Source organism: Cladophialophora carrionii, assembly GCF_000365165.1.
Source record: "Cladophialophora carrionii CBS 160.54 unplaced genomic scaffold supercont1.7, whole genome shotgun sequence".
NCBI classification, from domain to species: Eukaryota; Fungi; Ascomycota; class Eurotiomycetes; order Chaetothyriales; family Herpotrichiellaceae; genus Cladophialophora; species Cladophialophora carrionii.
Window position 1 is genome coordinate 953,984 of NW_008481832.1, and position 13,466 is coordinate 967,449.

Consider the following 13,466-nt stretch of genomic DNA (forward strand, 5'->3'; position numbering starts at 1 on the left):
TGTGAGCACAGCAGGAATACAAAGAATGGACCAGCGGCGGCAGGGCTTATGTGTCGTCTACCTACTCCTCAGCTATCGTCTCTCAGTTGCAAACAACTACATCCAGTAGGTGTATCATGCACAATGTATGGGTGGCGGGAAGTCACGGCAAAAATCTGTTCGATTTCTAGTTATCTGCACGGATATGGATGGAGAGCACCACGCAGGCAAGGGCGCAGAAGACCGCCTCAAGCCTGTGCGCTATGGGATGGCATCATTGAGATGCTGTTCTCAGCGTTGGTGGCACCGAAGCTCTGAACTTGCCCGTATATCCATGGTTGTCCCATAAGAAACTCGTGTCTCGAGCCACTGGAAACTTGATCGAACGCAAGCAGTTCCCTTTCGCACAGTACTGTGGACGTGGGCATCGAGTGAAAACCCCCGGACGCGGAAGCCGCTTGCGGGACCCGGTGGGAAGGACGAGCCACAAAATGGTCTGAGCGTCGTTCCAGGTTTGCAGGTCTGCATCTTCCGCCAGCAGCATGCTCACCGTGATGGCCGGTCGGAGTTTGTAGGAACACCGCGTTGGCTTGGGACCTTCGATGTTGGATAGGGAAGCAGTGCTCTTGCGGCGATGCTGAGTACTCGTACAGAGCTGAGCCCACGGAAGTACTCGTACATGGTTTGTTACAAGATGAGTCGACAGCTGTGGACTCGAATGATCTGGCAGAAAACCCAGCGCTCATTGGCCTATATTTAGCGTTCGGCTAGATCTTCCGTCCAATAAAGTCATGGAAAACTCAATCGTGCCGCCGTGGGTTTTTCTGCGTCCCATCCGGCTCCTTGGCCCAGCTTCCCCTCTCTGTGGCACCAACGAGATAACACAGTCAGCAATCCTGAGCCCATCATCACCCATACTCCGTACGAGGCAACATAATACGGAAGTCAGAACGCGTGTGCATGAATAGGACAAGCTGCAGGATTGGCGGTTGCTATTGATCCCCAGACTCATTCCTGCGGTGACTCTCCTGGCTGTGGCCGATGTCCCGAGATCTAGGGATTCCTTTTTAATTTTGACAACTGGGAAGTCGCGACGTGGGAATGTGCACTTAGATCCGGCCCTACACTACTCCGCACTCAGTACTAGCATCATTCGTGGTAGGATGATTCACGCTGCGACACAAGGTTACCGCCCACTGTCCTGCTCGATTTTTGGTTGGCTTATGCCCGCCTTGACACGCTTCAACAAGCAATCTCCTGCATCCAGGCCAACCCACCAGCGTGTCCCCAAACATACTGTGTAGTGTCCCCTCGGTTGAAGGAGCCTCGAACGCGCCTGCTTCCACTCCAACACGAAGAAGAATATTTCGTATTCGTGGAAAAAATAACTCTACGGGCTCCAATAGTGCGTCTGTCAATTAATATCAGGTCCAACGATGGGAAGGTGGTGACTCCATGGCGTCTCAGCATTTCCGTTCCATCGCCGCACACGGTCTATCTACTCGTGCCTGGCAATCATTCGCGTGGCCGCGCAGATCTGCACCCGTCTGGGACTGAATTCGCTGGCATCAGAATCAAGATTCTGGAGTGAAAAGAGGTGTGCCTCAGACGGCTCACACGGCCCACGCGGGCCAGTCGGGCCCTAAGTATGCTGTAGCCTGTACACAGTATAGTCGCCGGCGGGGTCCTATCAGTTCCCGCATCAGGCGTGGCTCGTTATCTCTGAACTCTGAAGGCAGCCCAACACCCAGGGAACAGCTTTCCCCCCGAAGTCAAGAGTCAGCTATCACCTCTAGCCCAGACGGTACATACCGCCCGGCCCATACCTGCAGAGATCTATCTGTGCACCAGCCAAGGCAGCTCGACTGTGTATACCTGCAGAGCGACGGAGGTCATGGCTACCTAGGTCCTAGGTACCCCTCGGAACCCCTCCGGGCGTATGGTAGCCAAAGTTGCAACTTCCGTGTGCGGATGTTGCACAACTTCGCAGGGGAGTTCGGATTAAGGTACCGGACGAGCACTTGTTTCTACGAGTTACTCTGGCTTAATCGCCGGAACTTCATGGCCTTGATTTTAGTCAATCTAAGCTGTGCGGATACGTGCCATCACGACATCATGACTCCTGAATGTTGGCCTCGCGATCTCCTTGGACAGCCGTCACGAGACCAACTTTGCTATGCGGCTTCAACTCGCTGAGGCGTCGACTACGGCAGGCGTCATTCTCGTGGCATATCATTCGACCGACCGAACTCGTGAAGAGAAGAATATCCATGCTGGAAGAAATTGTGCCATTATTACTGGCAGCCTGCGACACCGTCGCCCGAATCCTGTTAGTTTACCCCGCGACTTCAGACCTTTTAGCGAGGCGAAGGACGCGAGAGGCCCCCTTAGCCGGGCGCCCCAACCATCAGCGGCACAGCGCCACAGGCCAGCTGAAGGCGGTGACAAGCGGGTCGTTTTGAGTGGTTGGTCTGGTTTGACCAGTCGCGTTCTGAATCAAGATTTCTGGCGGTGAGGACGAAAGTGCCCTCCAATCAACCCCGACCTCTAGGATTTCCTTCTTTGCGGAGGCTTGTGGCTTGCCCTCTGGGGCAACTTTCCTCATCCATCCGTCGTCCATGGACTGGAGTTGACCAGTCGCCACGAGTCGAAGTACCGGATCTTACGGCAGTCTAATTAAGTGGACATACTCTGTCGGCCTGGTGACCTCAGGTACGTACCCTTCCGTCATCATGAGCATCTCACCTGATTACTGTGTAGATGCACGAGTCCCTCTTCCCTATACCGAGTAACTTCTCACTCTGCGCCCTCTCCTCAATGATGACGTATTGGCGCTTAAGTTCCAAGGATTGCAATCCTGTGAAGTACGGAACATCTACTTGTACGGTCAGAGCGTCTTGCTTACGGGGACCCGAGTTACCTCGTCCGGAGAGAAAGGGATGGATGCTGCGCCATGGATCGACTTGACATCCGTCCTCGGAGAACAGTTCGACACGATACGAATACACCTCGACGTGCACCCCCACACCCAAAAGGCGGTAAAGACCAGAGCCAATCGTTTGGTCGCGTGGAGGGGTTCAACTCGATCTGTGGGAGAACGGTTTCATGCAAGCACCAGAAAGTCGCCACAACCCACCATGCAACACACTTGAGAGACCAAGCCGTGAATAACAACTGTCGTTGAACAATTACCCGTATCAGAGTAAGTTTTGCAATCAGGCTTCAGGGACTTGGGCTACGGTCTGGAGGATTCCTGGCGAACGAACACTGGAGACTGCCTCCGACCCGACTTACAGAATCTCCCCGCTTGTCGCTAAGCCTTGATTCCCGTATCTGCCTTTGAACAAATCAGCTATCAATTCCTACACTGCAAAAGCGAAGAGGTCACACCACAGAATAAAGAACTGGTTCGACCTGATACTGTCGCTAAAGCGTGCGAATAGTGCAGCGGCGCGAATATTGCGTTATTCTGGAAGTGAATTGGAATCTCCTGGTGTGCGAGGGGTGGTTGCATTCTCACCGAGAAATGCACTTGCCCGCGATCGACAAGATACTGTCCGTAGACGGATATACAATCAACCTCAACTCAACATTAGCTCAAGTTTTGTATGCACGCAGACTTCCTCCTGATGACCACCGCTACTCGGGCTCGAAGCACGGTCTTACCAGAATGATAGATGGCAAATGCCCGTGGGCGGATTTCATGTTGCATGATTGAGTGCAGGTGGCCCACAACGAGGTCTATCACCAGCTCTCATGCCTAATATCGATCCAAGGGCCTTGCTACCATTCACGTGCAGTCAGCCATGGCTCAGAGGATAAGCTCCCAGATGAACGATATCGGTTTGCAAGCCTTGCTCTCAGCGAGGCAGAGCTGCCGGCAACGCCTGAGGTTCCCGCTTGCGTCCCAGATAGGCCGGCATTTCATCGTGGATGTTGTTCAAGAGATCATTGCCATGACTTGCATTACATTCTCCGACACGCCATGCATGAACTGCAGTGTACCAACAATCTCGAGAAGCACCGATGACACCTTCTTGTGCACAACTCGGTTCAGTCAGCTGCTGCTGCCCCGCGAACCATACTGGCACCTTCAGGACCAAGAGCCCTTTCTGGGAGTCGCGGAAGCGGACGGTCTAGCTAGAACATCCCCCGCTCTTGACCACGCCGTCATGCACAGAAGTGCGGTTTGTTGCAGCGGGTCTTCCTCTCCTTGATCGAGTTCCCAGCTGCCCTCCTCTGAGGGCGTGATTCAACCATCTCTTTCCCGGTACCTATATTCGGACCTTTGTGCTACAGGGGCTAACGGATCGGCACCGCCAGTTGCAAATCCCTTTCAAAGCGAAAGGTAAGGGGAGTCCCTGCGGCGGGTAAAGCCCCTGGATGCGGATGCTGATGCTTGAGCACTGGCCGCTGTTCGCTGTATCGCCCCTTCCACCAGAGACAAGCGAGGAGTTCCCTCGGCCACTGGACCCTTCTTTGGAAAAATAAACCCTGTCGGAGGGACGACATGAACCACACCTCCATGATTTAGCTGCCGATATATCCACATCGATACTCGCTTATCCCTGACAACTCACTCTCCTACCGGTGTGGAGATAGGGTTCTAGACATTGAGGATGCCGCCAAATATGGTCGCTTACCTGATAGCAATGGCAGACGTGGCAAGGATTTCAGTGTTGCCATTATTAATACAGATAGCGAAGAGCGGCTAAGAGGCTCTGGAGCGGCAACGACGGTGCGAGGGTAGACCAAGCATGCATGATTATTTCCAGTTGACGTTCGTTTCGAAGCATGTGCTTTTCCCACCAGTCACGTGACTGACGAACGCGGCGTGCAACTAATCAAACTCAAATGGCTGGTGGTGGGGTAAACAACACGCGCACGGACTCGCCCGTGAACACAATCTCACACGGGCCTCAGATTCGACTGAGCACTCGATCAAATTTTTCTCATAAGCAGTCCAGTCTTCACACCAGCCATTGCCAGATTCGGACGTCTTCTTTGACTCGAGGGGGCACATCGCAGTGTTTTGTTCGATCGGTTTCTCAACGGGTGCGGTGGCAAATTGCCAGACTGTTCTCTCTGCTTTCTCTCGCAGCTCGCCTACTGTGTCAAGTGGCAAGCAATATCCCCAACAATCGGTGCATCGAGCGTTCTAACCGCCGTCACTCCAGTGTTCCCCAGAAGACGCTCCTCACGCCGCGAAGATCCCGAGACGACCTCCACCCGGGGCGAGGTTCGACCTCTCGCCTCCGTGCTCCAGGGTTCGACCCACGTCTGTCCCAGGAAAAGAGTATGCACTCCGCAGACAGCCTGCAGAACTGAAGTACACAATCTCACAACCGCTCAAACATCTGGAGGAGCATGTGGATACCAGTGTCTCCTTTGCAGCGGCCAGACTCTCTGGTCACTGAAGTGCACGGAGCCAGCGCAATTCGGCGTTCCAATACCTCCACCAGCACAGATGGATAGACCGCCTGGCGCGTCCGTGGCCGGGCTGGCAGCCTGATATCAAGGCTTATGCAAGCCACACTGTCGCCATACACTCCACCGCTGATATTGCTGCCTCACAAGCCGCCACCACTCCTCGCCTCGGCCGCGATATGCCGGCGTGGGAGCCAGAAATGGAACCGCCTGCCCGACACAGTACTCGTACTGATCCGCCAAGGCCGCCACATGGAAGCAATGGCGGCCCTGCGTGTTCTGACGTTGCACATGCCTATCGATTGACTTCTCACGCATGTCGCACGACCATCGAAATACTTGCAGGCGCTAGGCTTCACACTCGAACATGTCACACAAACCCGACGCTCTCGACTCCGTCAGAAATTTGTTGGGACGAGATCCCTCGCTGATCACTGCAGCGATGGCGGGGTGCAGTCGGCCCCACGTTTACTGATTGCACCTCCTCTCTTGTGTGATTTGACTATCTGACAGAATTTTCCATGCACGTTGTGAGTTTGACATGTGAAAATTGCGGTTTTCCTCACCAGCCTCCCTTTGCTCTCTACAACGTCGGCTCGTACTGAGGGCATTCCCAGCATAACGACTCGTCGACGATTTTCCAGCATTTCTCCGAAGCGATCCCCGAATGCCACGGGGGACTCCGCCTGTGCTTCTCTGTCAAGACTGTATACGATGTCCTCCACAGAATCCTGCTCGAGATCGTGGAGATCCCCAGACGTTGCCGCTGCATGGCATGCATGAATGAGACACAAGCAGACCCAGGACACCCCGAGCCCAGAAGCCGTTCCATTGACCAACCAACGACGCAAGCCTTCAACCCCGCGAGAGTCGCAGCCCGTTTCAGGTCGTTGGGAGCATGATCGGCGCGCTCCGCGTGCTTGATGTGCGAACGACTTCACGAATGGCCACTGCATGTTCACTCGAAACCCCTTCGCCATTGACGACATCGACAGGCAATAAAGTGTGTCTCTCTGGATCTGACGCGCCATACGTGCCGCTTAGCGACGGGCACTGGTCTCACCTGGACACAGTTGCTCTGACAGGTTGCTGGTGTGCTCATCCATGACAACCCTGACGAACGATTCTGATGTTCACGACGCCCTGTTGCGGGCCCTTACAAACTCTTGATCATACCTCAACAATGCGCTTGGTGATCTCTCCTGTGGCCGAGATCTCTGTCGTCGAGCACGGACGTTGGGGACTCACACACACATACACATACACACACTCATACACTTGGCCCGTCTAAGCGATGCTCCCCCGCTGGTTCACTCCTGCCTGTCTGCTAATTGCTATGAGCGGCAGCTAATGCTAATGCTAATTCGCACGATCGCGAGCCTCCTGCTCCTCCTCCTCCTATTCAAACCGCCCAGTTCTGCGACTGACTCTTATCCCGTCGCACGACATCCCACGCCCCTCTTCTTTCACTGCCCCGCCAGTTGACTATTCAGATTGACAACAGCATTTCTTCATCGCATCGGGATGGCAAGACTGATAGGCAGGGTCTAGATCGCTATTGTACACGACATTCTCATGAAGCTGTCTCGACGCCCGAATTCCCCGCCCTCGAGTTACACCGCCTACACTGCCTCCGCTGACTGACTGACTGATGGACTGTACGACATGGTCTTTCTGGGCAGTTCCTCGCTGACTTGCGAATTGCCACAAATCAGATCCAACGCACGTCCTCGAACACACATTGGCCTCATCGTTTCAATCCCTCCTCTTTCCTGATACTGGACGGGGATTGAACAGCTTGACACACCATCACACCTCCTCCTTCTCTGCCATGACGCTGGAAGGACAGGAAACATCCCTTGCTCCTCGCGGACGCCTCCGTCAATGGCATGAGAATTCTCCACGAACCACTCTACTCTGAGCGGACACCACCCGCATCAAGGACTTGAGCATTCTTCCACAAAAGGATTCCAGGCCAAACAGTAAAACAACGCAACGTGAGGCACCGTGAGGCACCGTGAGGCAACGAGACTGTCTTCTGTATGCTATCTGCTGTCTACATCCCTCCAAGGCGGTGATCCGGTCCCTCTAGATGTCGATATCGTCGTCGCGCTTGTGCTTGTCCTTGTACGCTTTTTTCGCCTAGTTGCTTGCCTCGTCGTCTGTTTGTTTGCTCACTTGTTCACGAGAGACACCTCATCGCCAGAACATCTCGTCGTAATACTCAACGCTTAACACTAGAGCTTATCTAACGTCCTGACCTGATCCAACGGACGCTGAACTCACACTTTCCTTAACGGATCTGATCTATCTGATCTATCTGATATATCTCGTCCTTCATTCATGTCTATTCAATATCTCCATTATCGTGTCCTTTAGATTCCCACTATAGAGTTGCAGGACTTGACACGATATACAATGATGGAACTCTATGATAGATGCACGATGTTATACAACATGCCACGCTACAGCACGAGATACCATGCACGCACGATAGGGCTACGATATATTAAAATATACTCCGTACTATGCATGACACAGCACAATCAGGGAAGAGAACGTCCTACTGTAATACTCTACTGAATGTTTTGGAGTCCAGTTAACGTCGTCTCCAACGCGATCTCTCACTTTGTAGACCCCCTATGTACCATCGCTACTACCATCGCTAGTATCCATCGTTATCGTTGTCGTTCTTGTCATCGCACGCTCCTATTATCGCCATTGCTATCATCATCACTATCACCATCGCTAATGCTATTGCATCGCTATTGCCATCGTTATTGCATCGTTCTTGCCCTCGCCCCTATCATCGTCCCTACCATCGCCGCCATTTTACTCATCACCATCGCGAGCGCCATCACCCCTGCCATCGTTATCACCCCTGCCGTCATCATCGTGAACTGCACATCTCAAACAGGCGCACGTCTGCACTTTTCTCCTGCAGAACGTCTGTAGAACGGGACGCCGTGCACATGTGTCAAAATTTGTCTGCTTCTGATCCATCCCTTTCATGCCTCAATTCCCCGGTCCTTTCACTGCAATCTTCTTGACCCACACTCTAAACTTCTCCTCCACTCTCTCCATCACTCCAGTCGGCGGCCCGACTTGGTCCCTTTGCAAGCTCTCGGAGCGGTCAAAGAGGCCCCAGTCGCCCAGCGCCTCGAGGGTCTGCTCCATCGACTCGTCCTCCTGGCGTCGATAGCCTTCGTTGGCCACTCCCGGCAGGAAGGCAAAGTACCAGGCGAGGAAGACGTCCTTGGCATCGCGGTTCGCGTAGACCGCGCAGCTGAAGGTCCGGGCCTCGATCTCGTCACGCGAGATTTCGGTGACGACGGCGTCTCTCGTGCTGGGTCTCGCCCTCGCTTCCTCCGCCGAGGGATCGGGCGAGGGACTAGGGCCGAAGAGATCCTCGTATCCTTCGAACTCGGGTTCGAGCCTGGTCTCCTTCTCTTTCTCCTCCTCCTCCTCCTCGGCGGCCTGTTCGGCGACTTCGGCGAGCACCGGAGTGACCGTCTTCTCCCAGTAGACTTTGTAGGTGAAGCGTTCGACGACGGCGTGCCGCCGCTTCGCCTGTCTGAACCGTTTCTCGCCGAGAGGGACAAGCTCTTTCTCGATCCAGACTCTGGCTTCGTGATCCACATCTGTACCCAGCATGAGATGCTGTTCTAGCACCCCGTCTCGGTAGACCGTGTTGCACGACCAATTGCCGGCGTCAAAGACGGTGCCGGCAGGGAGCTGACCTTGAAGACTGACAATGTGCTCGCGAACTCTCTTTTCCGCTCGGTCCTTGTCATAGGTCGCTGTGATGCGGTAGTGGTCGGCGTCTTCATAGTCGGCGAAGCCCCGAAAGGCTCCCCAGACAATGTACTTACAGATGCGTGGGTCGTCGTCTTCGTCATCGTCGCCGCCAGAGGAGCTCGTGGTTTCCCCATCGCTGTCACTGTCCAACGCCACAGCCGTGGCCTTGTCTTCGATGATACTCGGGTCTGCACTCTGCGCCAGCTTCTTCGCTCTGTTGAGTTGCATTTGTCGTAAAAGCTCCGGGTCAAATAATTGACGTGACTTTAATTGCCCTGGCGCTTGGTGAGTCTGTTCTTGTCCTTGTGATACGCGGGCACCAGGTTCTTTCTGGCGGGCATCTTCGAGGCTGTTGATTTCGTTGATGTCCTGTTCAAGACGGGCTCGGCTCACGTCCAGTCCAGCGCCAAAGACAAACTCGGCTCCATCCTCTTCTTCGCTCTCGCTATCTCCTTGCCTGTCTTGCAGGGTACGCTCGATCTCTGCTTGAGTCTCGGCGACCTGACTCTGGATATTGACAATGTCTTGAGTATCGACGGTCTTGAAGAGCTTGAGTTGCGCCCGCAACTTCTCCTCTAGTCTGGCTTGGTGGTCGTGCTGCGCTTGCCTTCTGTTCTCGGTCGCAGTACCGCTTCGTTTCATTGCCTTTGGGGCCCTGGAGGGCTTGAGGCTCTCGCTGGGGAAGGAGTAGACGACATCTGGCTCTTCCTCGTCCGCAAACCGTACTTGCTTTTTGGTAGAGGTCGCTTCCCGGATGTCCCTCTTTCTCGATGATTTGCGGGTGTCTTTTCCCGCTCTGCGAAGGTCTCCCCAGTACTCGATGACCTTCTGGACCTTGGGTAGCTCGTTGTGCACAAAGTCGACGTGCTCCGGGCGGAATATTCGTCTCATCTCCTTGATGATGGCGGTTTCGGTTGGCTCCGGGTCATGTCTTGCGGCCTTCTCGATTCTTCGCTTGATGTTGTCGCGTATGTCTTGGATACGCTTCCTCCTTGCCTTACCTGACTTGTTTTGGTCAATGACGAGAGCAATATACTTCCCGATATCATAGAGCTCGTCCGTTTCGGTTTGCATGGTTCGATCGGTGAGCTCTCGGTTAGCAAAGCAGAGTAGTTGTGCAAATTCCCAGAATACGCTGCCGATAGCATCTAGATCTCGTTTTTTCTCTTTAGCCGTTTCGTGCTGTAAGACCACTTCCTTCTCAGTCTCTGCTAGCTGATCGAAGTTCTTGGGAAGCGTTAAGTCCTTGGTTGCTAGTGTCCTGGAGGACGCTGGTGCGAATGTCGGTCGTTCCGGGTGCAGAGTATTGTCCTCAAGAAGCCCCTTCTTCGCCGCTGGCATCTGAAATGTAGAAACAGGCCGGTTGTTTGACCTATAGGTTACACCAGTGTCCTCAGGGAGGCACTGATTGTCGTTGTTCTTACGATCATCTTGAGCTCTTGTCTTGGCGGCCAGGAGCTCAAAACCGGACAGTGGTCGACTCCGCACTGTGCCTTTGGTTTCCTGAGATAGCCCCTTAGTAACAACCTTGCCCTCTTCATCATCATAGTCCTCGCTGATATTACGAGACTTCGAGATGCGGTCAACCAGGCTCCGAGTGCCGTAACCAGCGCGAGCAGTCTTCTCCTGCCGCTCTCGATCGAGCCGCGGTAGGTTTGAGGCCAAGCTAGGCAGTGGCCTTCCGAAGACAGCGTCACCACCGGCAGAATCGTCATTGAGAGCTGGGCCACTTGCTCTGATTCCAGCGAACCCAGATCCTAAGGCGCTCTGGGTTCTGGCCGCACACAGACGCTGCTCTCGGTCCTCCAAATCCGGGCCTTGTGATAACAGGTAGCTATCCGAGATCGCCCCTGAAGTGAGAGGTTGAGGTCGACTGTCCGGAGCACGTGGCGTGTGCTTGTTACCAGAAAAGTGACGGCTTTGCGTTCGAAATTGCTCAGCAGCCACACGCGACAGAGGATTTGGTCCAGGGAGATTAGTTTCGTGACGAGGGGTTCTGCTAGAATTAGAAGTTAGCTGATGGTCGGATGTAAAGGGACATGCACATACTGCGCAGTGTCTTGTACTTTTGGCTGTACAGGCTTCGAGTCCTCTGTAGCGTGCTCTTGGGCAATGTCGAGGAGATCCTCCATTTGTACATCGCCATCTTTGTCTGAGAACAAATCGTCCGCAGAACTATCCTCGGCGTGGCCATCCGAGAATGTCTTCCCATGTTCGTCGGAGTCCGATCTGCTGCCTGGTAGCTGGAGGAGACCACGTCGCTGTAAAGCTTTTTCGCGCAGCTTTCTGCTACGCTCTGCTCCTGCTTCTTGCTCTTTGAGCATGCACTCACGAGCCTGCTTAAGAAGTAAATCTTCCTGACGCCGTTCAGGAGGAGATGCTTTATCGGCCTGGGTTGATTGTGACGAAGGGCGGTGGTCATGGAATCTCGCCAGCAATTTCATGCGACGATCCTCCTGTTCTTCGGCTGTCTCGCCCTCAGCTGAATTCGCCATGTTGAGTATCTGGGACCAATAGCCTTCATCTTCGTGGTCCGAGTCTTGGTAGAGACATGATCCTGGGTGAGGATCTGGAAGCAACCACTCTTCACCACGGTAGAGCTCAAAGCCATCAGGAAACAAGTTGACAAATCCATACTCTGATTTCTTGTCACCATTAAAAGATTGAGATGTCTCTTTCGATTGGTCTTTCGGATAGTTTCCATTGCTGTTGACGTCCCCGATAGCGATTTCAATTGATCGTGCAGTAGGTATGAGTCGTCGCTTCTGCTTTGGCTTGGACACTGGGAGGGTTTTGGAAGAAGTGGCGGCTTGACCAAGCGGAAGAGCCGAAACGGTCAGAGGGACACCGGAGTTAGACACTGATAGATCTGTTGAAGGCGATGAGTTTGTGATTCCTGGAGTGATGTGAGCACCCTCTAGTGCGGGCCACGTGTCGACATCTGAAGAGCTCGTGTCACTGTCGTATCTCGCCAGAGAGCCAACATCACTCTCGGACTGAGGCGAGTCACCGATCTGACAAGACTCATATATCTCATCAGAGAGATCAATTCTTGCCCATCTGATAATTCGTGCGGCTTGTGATTTCACGGTTTCCCTGCTTTCAACTGGTGGCAGAGGTCTTGTATGAGTTGACCGTTGGGAGGCTGAGCTCTCCCGCACAACGCAAGTCGCTGGGGGCGATGCCTGGTGTGACGGGAGGGAAGCTGCGACCATCGACTCTTGACGAGATGAAGGTAGAGCCGCTAGAGTCGAACCTTGGCCTCGAGCAGCGGAAGATGCTCTGGGCGATCCCTGCACCGACGAGGTTGCGACTTGCTGCAGCGATCGGTAGCGTGCTAAGATCGGTGAGGCCTGGCTTGGAGTATTAGTTAACAAAGTGGAGGGCGAGGATCCCTGCTGTCCGACACGCGGACTTGAAGCTGGCTCGGGCTCTTCAGGATAGAGAGCAAGGCCATTGTCGATCCTGGAGGTGTTGGCGCCCATTGTTGTGAGCAACTGACTGAGATCCGGAGTCGAGGGGGAGCCACCCACCATAGCGCTGAGCAGCTTCTCCCAGTGGATGGAGCAAAGGCAGGTGCGGGTAAGTGCTCAAGGAATGGCTGCCAGTTGTAGCAAGAGGGTGAACATAGGTGCGCAAGAGTCTGAGGGTGAACTGATGGTGACGGGTCGATGGAAATGTCACTCCCAGACCAAATCCTCGAAAAGATATGTTCACTCGGGCTGAATTGATGGGTGTAGAATCCGTGAATGAACAAGTTCTCAGAGCTAATAGCTGTGTCATGCCTCACGCAACAGCCAGGAGTCCAGGGAAAAGCGTGCAATCGCGATCTGTCCCGTCGATCGAAGAACCCTATCAAAGCTCGCAATTGAAAGGCGCAGCAAAAGCCAAACGCTCTAATAAGAGGTAAGAGATGATGGAATGAGGAAACGCGATGCTTGTCCAGCATGAACTCGGGGGTTAATGTAGCTGAACGGATCTGGCGGCTGCCAAGGCTGCTGTGTAAAGCACCAAGAGATGAGAGAAGTGGTTTGCCAAAGAAGGATCTGAAGAGGTGGCCGAGATGAGTGCGATTCATTTCAAGGGTACCTTTATAGGGAGAGAGTAGAGGTCCAACGCGCCGGAGCCCGTCCTTCACTTCGAGTTGGGATGTCACCAAGGTAGATACAGGTTGATCGTCGGTAAAGTTCAGACACCTGTACTTGAGTTCGGTGGACGCGGTGTTTGGGGGGCGGGTGTTGAGAAGCAGGCTGTGGAGCGGC

The 13,466-nt window shown here is 53.9% G+C and overlaps 1 protein-coding gene across 1 annotated transcript; it reads right to left on the bottom strand.

Moving 5' to 3' along the window:
* Positions 1-8,421: 8,421 nt before the first annotated feature.
* Positions 8,422-12,689, bottom strand: G647_08428 (uncharacterized protein; the record flags this gene model as incomplete). Its single annotated transcript, XM_008732739.1, has 2 exons — positions 8,422-11,200; positions 11,254-12,689. The coding sequence occupies 2 exons, from the start codon at positions 12,687-12,689 to the stop codon at positions 8,422-8,424; spliced, it is 4,215 nt and encodes a 1,404-aa protein (XP_008730961.1).
* Positions 12,690-13,466: the final 777 nt, after the last annotated feature.